The sequence below is a fragment of the Apodemus sylvaticus genome, chromosome 22, assembly GCF_947179515.1.
Source record: "Apodemus sylvaticus chromosome 22, mApoSyl1.1, whole genome shotgun sequence".
NCBI lineage: Eukaryota > Metazoa > Chordata > Mammalia > Rodentia > Muridae > Apodemus > Apodemus sylvaticus.
The window spans coordinates 23,469,658-23,483,830 of record NC_067493.1 but is presented as its reverse complement, the minus strand read 5'-3'; the positions used below and the strand labels follow the sequence as shown (position 1 = coordinate 23,483,830).

Here is a 14,173-nt window from a genome sequence, read left to right as displayed (position 1 = left end):
ATGAACTTACCTCTAATGCTTCTTTCTTTTGTCTATTTGTTCTGTGGTGCTGGGCTTAGATGCAGAGGCAAACACAAGGGGCCAGCACAGAACAACCCTGGCTCTTAGCACTTGATCCTTTAAAAAGTGTGTGTGTGTGTGTGTGTGTGTGTGTGTGTAGGTGACTGCAGAGGCCAGAAGAAATCTTCAGATCTCCCGGGAAAGGCTTTTAGGCTGTTGTGAGCCACCCATCCTGGGTATGTGGAATCAAGTCCCGATCTCTGAAAGAGCAACAAGTGTTTTGAACCACCGAGCTATCTCTCCACCCCCTTAAGCATGATTGTTGATCTGAACCCTGAAGCATCATGTTCAACTGTGCTTCTCAACCTTTGGTAACTTCGCTCTCATAGTCACCCCATCTGCCTAAGGTCAGGCTCAGCAGCACCGAGCATTACAACAGTCACCCGAGGTTCACTTTCAGAATGTGGCTTTGAACAAATTCACATCTTGCTCCTTTCCGGTTGCTTCAAATCGCTTACAGCCCATCTCACCACGCTGTAAACATCAGTACAGTGTTAGCATCTTGACCCATGAGCCTCTGCACCCATTGCTTGCCCTAACCTCTGAAGTGACACTGTAATGTCTTATCTGGAACTTGGCTGTTAACATGGGATGAAAACCAAGTATTTGTTTGTCGTCTGCCCAAATCTGTAAGTCTAGTTGCAAATTGCAATCAGCCCCTGGGGCTGGTGAAAGGAACATGGTGGCCTTCAGAGAAGATGTCTACTCAGTATCAGTCCTTGTCACAGTCAGTACCTACTTCTGAGCTCATCTGAGTGGCCTCTATCACATAGCCAATCGCCCGAAGAGCCTGTCTTTCTGGTTGTCCTCTTCATCCATACTCTGTGTGTGTGTGTGTGTGTGTGTGTGTGTGTGTGTGTGTGTGAGCGAGAGAGAGAGAGAGAGAGAGAGAGAGAGAGAGAGAGAGAGAGAGAGAGAAGGGGGAGGGATTAATACAGCAATGCTAATGACTGAGCTGTTTCAAAGGTGAGTGAGGGGTGAGGGTAGTTTAAGTGGGGACTTAGTAATTTTCCTAATTATACCACAGACAGGACCTAATTAGATCACTGACACATCGGAGAACAGCAACATACCTTCCTCAGGCCGATGACCTCAGGCCTCCGTAGTTTTAGGGTTCTAGGTCAGGTTGGTGCGATCTCGTGCCCACACCCAGAGGTCTGGGTTATAAGCTTGGATCTGGAGAGAGAAAAGCAGCTCCCTGAGCAACGCCCAGCCTCACCCCAGGGACACCTTGTACCCTCCCTGTTCAGCCTCAAGGTTTTCCATTCCCCAGATATCCCACCTTCCGCTTTCAACCCCATTCCTCTCTCTGTCTGCCCAGTCTGTCCCCCCCAGCCCCGCAACCCCCATGCTCTTTCCCCCGACCCCCCACACCTCTTCACACTCCTCCCGGGAAACCCAGATCCTCCAGCCCATGGACCGAATGAACTGGAAGCGTAGTTTGTGGAACATGGGGCGCTGGGCGTAGCTCTTCCCATAGAGGAAGTAAAAAATGTCTTGCTTGGGGCCCTGGTTGTCCTCCTCCATGTCATTGGCCAGGTACCTGCGGAAGAAACCAGGGAGGACCAGGGGAGCCATCTTAGTACAAGATCATGGCAGCCGAGCCCATGAGGACAAGCCTTTGGCAGAGCCTAGTGCTACCTCTGCAATCCTCACTGTCAGCTGACTTCACCCTCTCGGTCCTCACCCTCCCTGAACTTGCGCTGTGTGCACACACTGTATCCTGTCTCAAGATAAGCACCCTAGAGTCCGGCCTGATCCTGCTTGCCATCCCTACTGTGGGCGTTTGAATGAAAATGGCCCCAGTAGAACCACAGGGGGTAGCACTCTTAGGAGATGTGGCCTTGGTAGAGGAAGTGTGTCACTGGGGAGCTGGTTTTGGAGGTCTCAGATGCTCAAGTCAGGTCCACCGCATCCCTCACCCTTCTTACTATCTGCCAATCCAGATGTAGAACCTCTCCAGCACCATGTCTGCCAGTATGCCACCATGGTTCCCAACCATGATGATACTGGACTAAACCTCTGAACCTGGAAGCCAGGCCCAATTAAATGTTTTCCTTTGTGAGAGTTGTCTTGGTCATGGTGTCTGTTCACAGCAATGAAACCCTAACTAAGACAACTATTCATTCTCTCCTTAATGTTCAACTGACATTTCTGAGATCTCAGAGGTCCCTTGTTGTACTGGATGGTTTTTTGTGTCAACTTGACACAAGCTGGAGTTATCACAAAGGAGCCTCCCTTGAGGAAATGCCTCCATGTGATCCAGCTGTAAGGTATTTTCTCAATTAGTGATCAAGGGGGAAGGGCCCCTGTGGGCTGGTGGTCTTGGGTTCTATAAGAAAGCAAGCTGAGCAAGCCAGGGGAAGCAAGACAGTAAGTAACATCTCTCCATGGCCTCTGCATCAGCTCCTGGTTCCCGACCTGCTTGAGTTCCAGTCCTGACTTCCTTTGGTGATGAACATCAATGTGGAAGTGTAAGCTCAATAAAACCTTTCCTCCACAACTTGCTTCTTGGTTTGTGCAGGAATAGAAAACCTGACTGAGACTCTTGTATTTTGTGACACTGAGGATGTGTTTCCTAGGGTGTGCTGAATGAATCACTGGGGAAACGGATAAAGGGGTGAACGCAGTAGATAGGGCATCTGCAATACTGATGGCTTCATTGACTGAGTACTGTGACAGAAACAACCCTCAAATAAAACAGAATTGAGGTTTCCCTAGGATGCCTGTGTATCTGACAGGATCACTCCTTCAACAAGTGTCCACTGTAATGTGACTGAGGAAAAGGAAGAAACCAGAGGTTAAAACTTATCTCAATTTTTTTTTATTTTTATGTGTATTGTCTTTGTGTGTGTGTGTGTGTGTGTGTGTGTGTGTGTGTGTCTCCTTGGAGGCAAGAAGAGGGCATCAGACACCCCTTGAACTGGAGTCTGTTTTTCTAGAAGAATGGTGTACTTTCTTAATTTCCGAGCTGGCTTTCCAGTTAAATATGCCTTTTATTTTGAGTTAGCTGTATGTGCATACACGGGTACGTGCACATGAGTACAGGCGCCCATAGCGGGCGCTGGATCTCCTGCAGTGTTGTGAGTAGCCTATTGTGGATGTTGTGAACTGAACTCCAATCTACTACAAAAGTATTATTATCTCTTAGCCACTGAGCCATCTCTCCAGTTCCCAAACATCCTATCTGGACAGAATCTCTACATAGTTCTGCTGGAGACTTAAGCTGGCAGGCCAAACAGGGCAGACAACAACAACAAAAATAGTTTTGTTAGTTTTCAAGTTGATTTGAGGTGCCCTGCTATGTTGTTATGGTACCCTTAAAATCTTTGGCTCAAGAATCCTTCTGTTGAGCCAGGCGGTGGTGGCACACGCCTGTAATCCCAGCACTCTGGGAAGCAGAGGCAGGCAGATTTCTGAGTCCGAGGCCAGCCTGGTCTCCAGAGTGAGTTCCAGGACAGCCAGGGTTATATAGAGAAACCCTGTCTCAAAAAAAAAACAAATCCAAAAAACAAAACAAAACAAAAAAAAACAAACAAAAAGAAAGAATCCTCCTGCTTCCTGAGTATTTCAGCTAAACAGAGACTCCACCTTGCCCTGTTAGATTTCAGAGTACAAACTAAGTTTAAGGAGAGGTGAGGTGATTGTCCCCAGACACACTGTGTGAGACAGCTAGACAGAGCTAAAATAGAGGGTGTAACACTGGCAGGAGCCAAGAAGCAGGGGAGATTCTGGGGGTAGTTGAATTCAGTTGGAGAGTACCTAGGAAGATGTCTGAGTTCACACTGGGAACTCCAGTTTTACCTGTCAACTTGCTACAGCCTAGAATTATAACAGAAGAAAGACTCAGTGGGAGAGAGTCAAGAAAGGGACATGGGTGCCACCTTAGTGCTTGGGGACAGGATTCTCTACAAACAACTGTGTATTTCCTGGTTTTATTCTGTGCATTCTTGAATGTGTGGATGCACGGAAAGAGGCGCTGCACAACTGAGCGTTTTAAACATAGCAGAAGTCAACCTTGACTTGTTCCTAGGAGCAGTCTACCTTGTTTCATGGGAGAGGGTCTCATACTGGGACCTCAGTTTCACCAGATAGGCTGGGGGGGGGGCCCTGCTCTGAACCTCAAATGATCTTCCTTTTCATGAACACCTAGCACTGGAATATCTAACACACAGCCTGCCTTTTTTTGTGTGGACCCTAAAAATCTGAACCCAAGTCTTGATGTATGTGTGGCAAGGGACATTACCAGCCGGGCCATCTTCCCAGCCCTTGTTAAATTTCTCACTGTTATAAGTCAGTTTTCAATAGTAAAAACAGTTTATGGGCATTTACGCTACAAGGATAGGCCAGAGGCCCACGTTTTGTGACCCTCCCCCCCCCCCCCCACACACACACCCAGGGCAGTGAGCAACGGGAAGAGATAAAAATACTCACAGAGCCAGGAAGAAGTGGATTGGCCTATACTGCCAGGAGAAGAGCCCAGCACGGCTGAAATAAGCTATGACCATAGACAGGAGGTACTGATGGAGAGAGGAGACAAGAGAGGAGGTCACACCCTGGAGAGGAGGAATGTAGGGACGGAGGAAGGGTGGCTGAGGCAGGCCTGAGGTTCAGAGAGGAGCCTAGAGTTTTGGGTGCCTGCAGTGTGGGCAAGGGAGGGTGGAAGGGCCCTTGCTGCTCCTGCATGACTGCATGGCTTGCTGCAGCCTGTATGAGCATGGCTGGCTCTGGGTCAGTTCTGAGGGAGGGTTTAGGCCAGCAGGGACAAGGAGGTCTTTATCCAACTGGAGCAAAGGACTCCAGGGAGCCTTGGGGTGAGAAGAAGCAATTCCCAGGGTAAGATGGTGGTCTTGGGATCTGAGCCCAAGGATTCCATTGAGGGAGGAGCCTCTGTCCACTCTGTAAGACACTGCCAGTCCTTGCAGAGACACAGTGGCAGGAGATCGAGGGCCAGGACCATGTGGCTTCAGGTGGAACCGCTGAGGGGTGAGGAGTGTGGGTCCGCGGGGTCCCTTCCCAGGCCAGCTCAGAGCAGGACTCCTCACCTTGTCTGACACCCTCAGCATCTTGTCCCAGTTCAGGAACTTTTTCACCACGGGATCCTCTGTGAAGGAAGCACACTTGTTATAGGGTGAACAGGAACAGGCTGGGAGCTGGGGCCAGGAGAACCGGCTCCCTGGGGGAGGGGGAGGGGGAGGGGGAGGGTCAGGACCAGTGTGAGACCTGACATTGATGGACTTTCCACACCATATCCTGTAAGCCAACATAACAAATGCTGTGTGTCGTGTGTGCCGTGTGTGTGTGTGTGTGTGTGTGTGTGTGTGTGTGTGTGTGTAAATGTCATTCTATCCTTCATGTTTCTGTAGGTACCCTCGATTAATGCCAGGGGCGGTGGTGTTGCTGAGATGGGCTTGCCCGGTTGTTTGAGGCAAGGATTATGGATTTGGGGGCTGGAAAAGCCATCTAGTGTTCAGTGCTCAATGGGCTCTTTGGCGGGAGCTTGTCTAACAGGAATTCTGAGAGGAGTGCAGACATTGGAGGCCTGGCTTGTGAGGCTCCAGGTTCTTTCTTCTCATGAAAGTTTGTTTTAAGAATCTGTGGTTGAGCCGGGCAGTGCGGTGGTGGCGCACGCCTGTAATCGCAGCACTCTGGGAGGTAGAGGCAGGCGGATTTCTGAGTTCGAGGCCAGCCTGGTCTACAGAGTGAGTTCCAGGACAGCCAGGGCTATACAGAGAAACCCTGTCTCGAAAAAACCAAATCCAAAAAACAAAACAAACAAACAAACAAATACAAAAAAGAATCTGTGGTTGCTGGTTGTCTAGGGCTTGAGAAATGGCTTGGATTCATAAAGGATCAACATCACTGTTCACTACAGGAGTCGTAGGAGAATAATAGAAGAGGAAGGGACAATGGAGACTCTGGAGAGGAGGCACTGAGCCAAATTTGGCATATAAGCAGCATGCATATCATATCACACTTAAGATATAGTTAACATGCACGTGGCTCAGGGATCAACCCAGGATCAAGAATGTGCTAAACAAGACTGTGCAACTGAGCTACATCTGCATTCCAGGACCAAGATGCTTCAATAGACTGATATCCCCCTCTCTGTACCAAATGCACCACTCCATAGGCCAGAAGCACTTGTGCTGACAGTCCCATTTGATGTCATATGAGGGTTGGAACATCATTGTGTTGGTGTGTGGGTGAACACACCTTAACTCGGCAAAATCAGAAAGAGTGAAGTTACAGAGGCCTGGAGAACGCCAACCTTCTTGTCCTCATGTGGGTCTACGTCAACCCTAGCTAAGTCCCTGGCACCTATGTGACCCTAAGAAGCGATTAAACATAAGTCATCCAAACTGACCAAGTGCGGGGCTTTGAGGGCAGCTTTGCCATAGGGAAGAGTGTTGACTAGAAGTTCCCTCTTTTGCTTAAGGGGCGAGCTGTGCAGGTGTCTCTTACCCAGAAGTCTGGCGAAGACCTTGTGGTGTTCAGGCCGCACTGTAGACACACGCCGCCTCTTGAGCCTCATCCTGAGTCCGCACAGCGTCTCCACTGACCACACCGGCTGGGGGTCTGGTTCAAGTAGCTCTGCCAGGTCATCCTCAGAATCTGATGACAAGTCCCTCTTCCTCTTTGGGCTGCTGGACAGAGGCTGGGGGCTGGTTTCCACCCTTGCTTCTATGTGAAGAAAGCCAGCCCAGTGTAAAGCTCAGGCTTGGATGATCTCCACCCTTTCCCACAGTCCTCCAAACACCCAAACCTCTTCAGCTGCTGCCTTTCCACCAAACCATCGTGAGGTTTCCCCCTGGAATGATAGCTACCTGCTCCCTCACTTTGTGCTTGTTCCCTCTCCCTGTCCCTCTTGATTCTTCCTTATTAGAGATATATTGTCCCATTAAAAGGGAGATATCTTTTTGGGTCCTCTCTTCTTTGTCCTGTCTTTGACGTTTGGTGCCTAACCCCTTCCCTTGTTTTACAAAGTTTTCATCCATGTGACACCTTAGTCTACTTCCCTGTCCTCCCTGTCTCCAACCCTGCATCCTGGGCCCTCCTTCCTTCCTTCTGTGCCCTCCTCCCTACTGTCTCCCTCTCCTGTCTCTTCTTATTCTGTCCCCTCACCTGCCGGTCCTGAGATCTCCCCATCCACCACCACCCCAAGTGAGGGCCTGGTTATACCAGGCTGAAGACTCTGTTCCTCAGAACACAATGACAGTTGGCCAGCAGTCACGATTCTCCCAAACTGTATTCCCCCTTCCGCAAGTCCCAGACTCTGATCTATCCTGCCCCGCTCCTGGACTGTAGCTGAATCCACGCCTGGTGTCCCTTCCCCCATCTAGGGAGAAGTCAGGAGTGGAGGAAAACTCCAAGAAGATGCTGTTGTCCCCTGAGCTGCCTGCCACCATGGAGTGTGTCTCCTCCAATCAGGAGGAGCGGATGCCTATGATGTCATCAGCCTTCCAATCTGGCAACCAGTTTGAAATAAAACATGTGTAACTGACAGATTGATGTTTCTGCTTGTTCTGAGGATTAGGGGTCAACCTGTCTCCCACACTCATCCCATCTCCAAGACCATTCTCCTTGTATGTCCTCTTTACAATGTCCATACTAGGGACTGCGTTCTCTTCACAGATCCCTGAAACATGGTAGAGCCTCCTTCCCTCTGTGTACCCTCACTTGAAACCTCAGTCTCTTCCCCGTTATACATCATTTCTCCATTTGGTTAAAAAAATTCTTTTTTTAACTTAATTAAATATACTTATTTATCTTTGTATTTTGTTTTAAGACAGGGTTTCTCTGTATATCTCTGTCTGTCCTGGGACTTGTTCTATACAACCTCAGAAATCTGCCTCCTGAGGTAAATTTCTTTTTATAATCCTTCATTCACCTTCCTTGCTCTATAGGTTTTCAATCCATGTGACATCCACATCCCACCTGCCTGCCCTCTCCTTCTCCTGTCACCCAGGGCCCTGACATCCTTACTTCTATGGCCTTCTTCCTTCCTTCCTGCCACCCACTCACATCTCTTCTCACTCTGGCAACTTCACCTGATAATCCTGGGATATCATCGTCCATCACTGGTGAGGCCACCGTTGTACTCAGCTGGGGACATTGTTCCTCAGGCTGTGAGGAAGGTTCACTGGCAGCCATAGCTCTCTCCCCTCCCTTCTAGGAATCCTAGACTCGTGTCTACCCTGCCTTCCTCCTGGACTCTTGCTGAATCCACTCCTCGTTCTTCCTATAGTTTAGGGAGAAGTCGGTTGTGGAGGAGAGCCCTGAGAAGGTGTTTGTCCACCCTGCTGCCTAGCTCCACAGAGTTTGGCTCTTCCAATCAGGAGGGGCGGAAGCCTGTGAGGTCATCAGCCTTCCAACCTGGCAACCGGTTTGAAAGACAACATGCGTAACTGATGAGCCAATGGGTTCCGAGGATGAATGCGCAGGTTTGGAAATCTAGAGTTGGAGAATGCAATGAGGATTCCAAAGAAAGCAAGAACACTAGACATGAACGGAGCAGGGTAGGGTCTGTGAGGGGCTTGTGAGGGACATGAGGGAGTTCTGACATGGCAGGGTGGAGGTTCTTCTCTGATGGCCCCTTTGAACCATGCTCCTGGCTGGCAAGTGCTACCCATGGTGGTAGTGTCCTCATATGTACATGAGGACCTCAGAAAAAAGTCGAGCCTGGCCTTCTACCTGGCCTTGCTGGGCCTGCTCCTTTAAAGTTTCCATTTGTCCTGTGGTGCATGATGGTCTTTTAACCCATGAAGAAATCTTCTAATTCTATGACTCCTAAAACCTAGTGGGGCCCTTGGGTGTAGAAGATGGCTGCTAATGGTGGATGCTTTTTTTCTGCCTGGGCTCACAATGGAACCTCAGGATTCAAACTGACGGTTCCATCTGGCCACATTTGCAAAGAAGGGAAATTTATACAGTAACAATGTCTGGATTTATATCGTTTGGAGAGAGGCCAGTCCTGAGGCTCCCTGCCAAATGGAGTGTTTCCAGCTATGGAAGAGTGGGTGATCCTGGGCGGAAGGGTGGCATCCTTTAGTAGAAGAACTGATGTTTAGTGCCTATCCTATTTATATTTCTGCTCTGTGGTTACATATTCTGATAAGACGCAACTAAGTGAAGAAAGGGGTTTATTTCAGCTCCTAAATCCAGGTTACTGCCCATCACTGTGAAGTCAAGGTGGTGTCAACCAGCTACGCACATCCCAGCTGTGGAGAGACACAAATGCACATGCGCTCACCCACTTTCTGTGCTCGGTTTGACGCCTTTATTCTTGAACAGTTCTGAATCGCCTTCCCTGGGAATGGCATCACCCACAGTGGGCTGGTTCTTCTCACATCAATTAACGTTAACTGAGATGCTTTCTCACAGACATGTCCAAAGGACAATCCACTCCTTTCCTAAATGACCCTAGATTGTGTCACGTTGACAATTAAATCTAACCATTAAAGTATCCAAGGAGGCAACCCAAGATAGGGCACAGGACAGAGGACCAGAAAGAGTCAAGGTGCCAAGGGCACTGTCTTAGGGTTTTACTGCTGTGAACAGATACCATGACCAAGGCAAGTCTTATAGTGACAACATTTAATTGGGGCCGGCTTACAGGTTCAGAGGTTCTGTCCTTTGTCATCACAGTGGAAGCAATGTGCAGGAAGAGCTGGGGGTTCTACATCTTTCATCCCAAGGAAGCCAGGAACAGAGTGAGCATCCTCAGGCAGTTAGGAGGAAGGTCTCCAAGCCCACCCCCACAGTGACACGATGCCTCCAACAAGGCCACAGGTTCTAATAGTGCCACTCCCTAGGCCAAGCGTATACAAACCATCACAGGCACTCAGTCACAGATATATCGTCAACATACAGTGGAAGGTGCAGCTAGAAGCCAAGGGTGCAGTTGATGCCACCTTCTCTGTCTTTATTGTCTTGTTTGTTGTTCTTCTCGTTGTTGTTTTTTCTGTTGCTATGATAAAAAAAAAATTCTTCAAGCAAAGCAACTAAGGGAGAAGGACTGATTCTGACTTACAGATCAGGGTACAGGCCATTGTGACAGCAAATTCCAGCTTGAAGTAAGTATCTGGTCACACTGCATCCACAGTCAGGAAGCAGAGAGTGGATGACACATGATGGTGTTTAGCCCCCTTTCTCCATCTTATATAGGCTACTATCCCCCATCTAGGGAACAGACCTGCCCACAATTAAGATGGATTTTCTGACACCAGTTAATATAATTCTAGAGTGGTAGCAACTCTAACTATCACATCTCCACATCCTCAGAGCAACTAGGCATGGTGGCTCATGTCTATGACCCTAGCTCTCAAGAGGCAGAGGCAGGAGGGTCTTCTGAAGGCCAGAGACCAGTCTGGCCTATATAGTGAGTTCCAAGCTAGACAAAGATATATAGTGAGGCCCTATGAAAAAAATACAAAAACAAAAACAAAATCAAACAAACAACAAGAACAAAGTCTCGAGGACACAAACAAAATATTTACAAGTTTCTTGGCAGAATGTAATACTGATGACCTTGTCTTAGTCAGGGTTTCTATTTCTGCACAAACATCATGACCAAGAATCAAGTTGGGGAGGAAAAGGTTTATTCAGCTTATACTTCTGCATTGCTGTTCATCACAAAAGGAAATTAGGACTGGAACTCAAGCAGGTCAGGAAGCAGGAGCTGATGCAGAGGCCATGGAGGGATGTTTCTTACTGGCTTGCTCGGCCTGCTCTCTTATAGAACCCAAGAATACCAGCCCAGGGATGGTACTACCCAAAGGGGCCCTCCCCCCTTGATCACTAATTGAGAAAATGCTCACAGTTGGATCTCATGGAGGCACTTCCCCAACTGAAACTCCTTTCTCTGTGATAACTCCAGCCTGTGTCAAGTTGACACACAAAACCAGCCAGTACAGGCCTCTTGTGCAATTTCCAATAAACATCTCATTCCCACTTGAAACTTCTGAGTGCAGCAGTCTTCTCTGAGTATCTCCTGGAAGCCTTGTTTGTGAAACTCACTCCAGGATTTCTCACCTGGCTTACAGCATTCTTTTTTTTTTTTTTTTTTTAAGATTTATTTATTTATTTTATGCATATAAGTACACTGTAGCTGTTTTCAGACACCCCAGAAGAGGGCATCGGATCCCATTACAGATGGTTGTGAGCCACCATGTGGTTGCTGGGATTTGAACTCAGGACCTCCGGAAGAGCACTCAGTGCTCTTAACCACTGAGCCATCTCTCCAGCCCGCTTACAGCATTCTTAAACTTCTCTACTGGGCAGCTCCTGACTCTCGACTTTCTCTTTCAAGCCAGCTCCACAGATTTACAAATCACAAGAGGTCAGTTTTATCACAGCAATGGCCCCACCTTCTTGGCACCAGTTTTCTCTGTAAGTTGCTCTTATATTCCTGCGACACTGTAGACTCCTGAGAGAGGAACATTTGTTTGACCTTATCATTCCAAAGGGCTCAGGGCATAGCCCCTCTGCTGTGTGGTTCTGTGGCTTTTGTGAGGCAGAACATCACGGTGGCAGAAATGTGTGGTGGAGGACAGCTGTTCATTGCACAGCAAACAGGAAATGGAAAAAGAAAGACAGGAAGAGACCAGTGAGCCCCAATAAATTCCCCTGCTCCCACTGAACCTACCTCTTCCCATGCTTTTAAGTTCCCAGGACCTCCCCAAACAGCACCATCAGTTGGCGACACTGTTAGGACAAAATAGTTGACAAATTCAACTTCAAAACACAAGGGTTTGGGGGCTGGAGAGATGGCTCAGCGGTTAAGAGCACTGACTGCTCTTCACAAGGTCCTGAGTTCAAATCCCAGCAACCACATGGTGGCTCACAGCCATCCATAATGAGATCTGATACCCTCTTCTTGTGTGTCTGAAAACAGCTACAGTGTACTTACATATAGCAATAAATAAATAAAATCTTAAAAAAAAAAAACCAAAAAGCAAGGGTTTATTTGAGCTCACAGTTAGAGAGCTGTAGTCCATCATGGCAAAGGGGTGGTAACAATAGTGTGAGGGGTCACGCCGCACCCAAGAACCCAAATCCATGAGATGGTGCTACCTATGTCAAGGTGGATCTTCCCGCCTCAGGAAAGCCTCTCAGGAAACTCCCTTGAAGTCATACCTACCAGTGTGTCTCTGTGGTGGTCAGTGCTAATTGCCAACTTGACAGAATCTAGAATCACCTAGAAGACAAGCCTACAAGGCAGACCTGTGAGGGATTATCCACCTTGGGATAATCTCCTGGCAAGCCTGTGAAGAGTTACCTTTTTTTTTTCTTAAAGATTTATTTATTTTATGTGTGTGAGTACGCTGTCACTGTCACTGTCTTCAGACCAGAAGAGCGCATCAGATCTCATTACAGATGGTTGTGAGCCAACATGTGGTTGCTGGAAATTGAACTCAGGACCTTTGGAAGAGCAGACGGTGCTCTTAACCACTGAACCATCTTACCAGTCGCAGAGTTGTCTCGATTAGCTTTGTTGAGTTAGGAAGACCCACTCAACGGCAGGGCACCGTTTCCCTGGGTTGGGACCCTGGACTGTACAGACAGAGAGAGCAAAGCTAAACATAGTCAGCCCTCATCCCTCTCGGCCTCCTGGTTTGTAGATGTCATGCGACCAGCTGCCTCAAGCTCCTTCCTGTTTGACCGGCCAGCATTGTGGGCCACTTCTGAATGGCGAGCCAAAAGAAGTCTTCTTTCCTGTAAGTGGCTTTGGGGGGGGGCTGTTTTATCTAAGCAACATGAAAAGAAACTAAGGCAGTCTTTTAGGTGCCTTTAAATCCAGTCAAGTTGGCAATTAAGATTCAACATTTTACCGTAGGTAGTGGCCACCAAAAGAACTGCAGAGGGTGACAGTAGAAGTTTCCTGCCTGTGGCCTAGAACCATGAGCCTTAAGATGGATAGGAAGGGTAATTACAGAAAGAGTTCTTTTGCTTTGTTTTGCTTTTTTTTTTTTTTTTTTTAGGTATTTTTCGAGACAAGGTTTCTCTGTATAGCCCTGGCTGTCTTGGAACTCACTCTGTAGACCAGGCTGGCCTTGAACTCAGAAATCCGCCTGCCTCTGCCTCCCAGAGTGCTGGGACTACAGGCGTGCACCACTACCATCCAGCTTCCATGGTAGATTTATATTTTAAATTGATTTATCATTGTTGTTTGTTTTGTGAGTGTGTACCCTGCACACATGGGAGAGCAGAGGACAGCTTTGGGAAGTTACTTCTTTCCTTCCAGTGTGTGTTCTGGGAAGCGAAGTCCATTTGTTAGGCTTACATGGCATCTAGCTGACCCTCTGTGGTGATTTATTAAGATTGAAAAAATATATATGGTCAATATGTGTGTGGGGGGGGCACATACACATGCATGTGGGTGTGTATGTGCACACATTTGTGTGTACATGTGTGAATGTATGTGCATGTGCATGTGTGTGCACGAGTGTGTGGTGCTTCTTCTGAGATGAAAATGTTTCCTCTGCATCGGCATATGGAATTTTCTCTGTTGCCAGACTTCGTTATTAATCTTGATGCCAACGTGTTTGTGAAGAATTAGGCCAAGAACACTGTTGCATTATTTCTGTAAGAAATTGATGGGTTGTTCATGATATTGTACCATCTTTGAAAACTGTCATTGTCGCCTGGCCCCATATATCATGTCAGGGGTCACTTTACCAAGAGCTATTTTCTCCGTTCTCTGTGTTCTTTCTGGTTCTGTTTTTTGTTTCTGTGCATTAGACACACGATCTAGAAACCCACCATTTGTGTTTTCTCTTCCTTCCTTTTTTGCATCTGCAGCTTTTGTTCGGTCTCCATCAACTTTGGAAACCTTTTCCTTATTTAGGAGGGCAGGTGAAATCTGAGGACTCATTGACTGTAGGGCTCTATGTCACCTGACTGCAAACATCAAGTTTGAAAAGTCGTTTGACAAGCTTTTTTTCTCTCCCTTTCTGTGTGTACCTTCTGATTGCTTTTAGGATTTTTATTTATTTGTTTTGTGATTCAGCAAAACCACTGTTTTTGTCTTCTTTCTCTTAAAAGGAGTGATGGACATTTCTTAGTGTTTGATGGAAACTTCTAGCGCTTCGGTTAAACAGAGTGTGACCGT

At 47.7% G+C, this 14,173-nt stretch overlaps 1 protein-coding gene across 3 annotated transcripts; it reads right to left on the bottom strand.

Annotated features, from left to right (window-relative positions):
- Positions 1-1,176: 1,176 nt before the first annotated feature.
- Positions 1,177-8,214, bottom strand: LOC127672927 (speedy protein E4A). Of its 3 annotated transcripts, none has more exons than XM_052168363.1 (6): positions 8,112-8,214; positions 6,526-6,744; positions 5,106-5,164; positions 4,495-4,580; positions 1,435-1,603; positions 1,177-1,236 (listed from the first exon to the last, which is right to left on the bottom strand). In XM_052168363.1, exons 1-6 carry the CDS (start codon positions 8,212-8,214, stop codon positions 1,177-1,179), a joined length of 696 nt encoding a protein of 231 aa, XP_052024323.1. The 3 variants fall into 3 exon arrangements, with proteins under 3 accessions (XP_052024323.1, XP_052024322.1, XP_052024324.1); XM_052168362.1 differs by lacking the exon at positions 8,112-8,214 and adding an exon at positions 7,186-7,399; XM_052168364.1 differs by lacking the exon at positions 1,435-1,603 and having other exon boundaries at positions 1,182-1,236.
- Between the last annotated feature and the right edge of the window lie 5,959 nt (positions 8,215-14,173).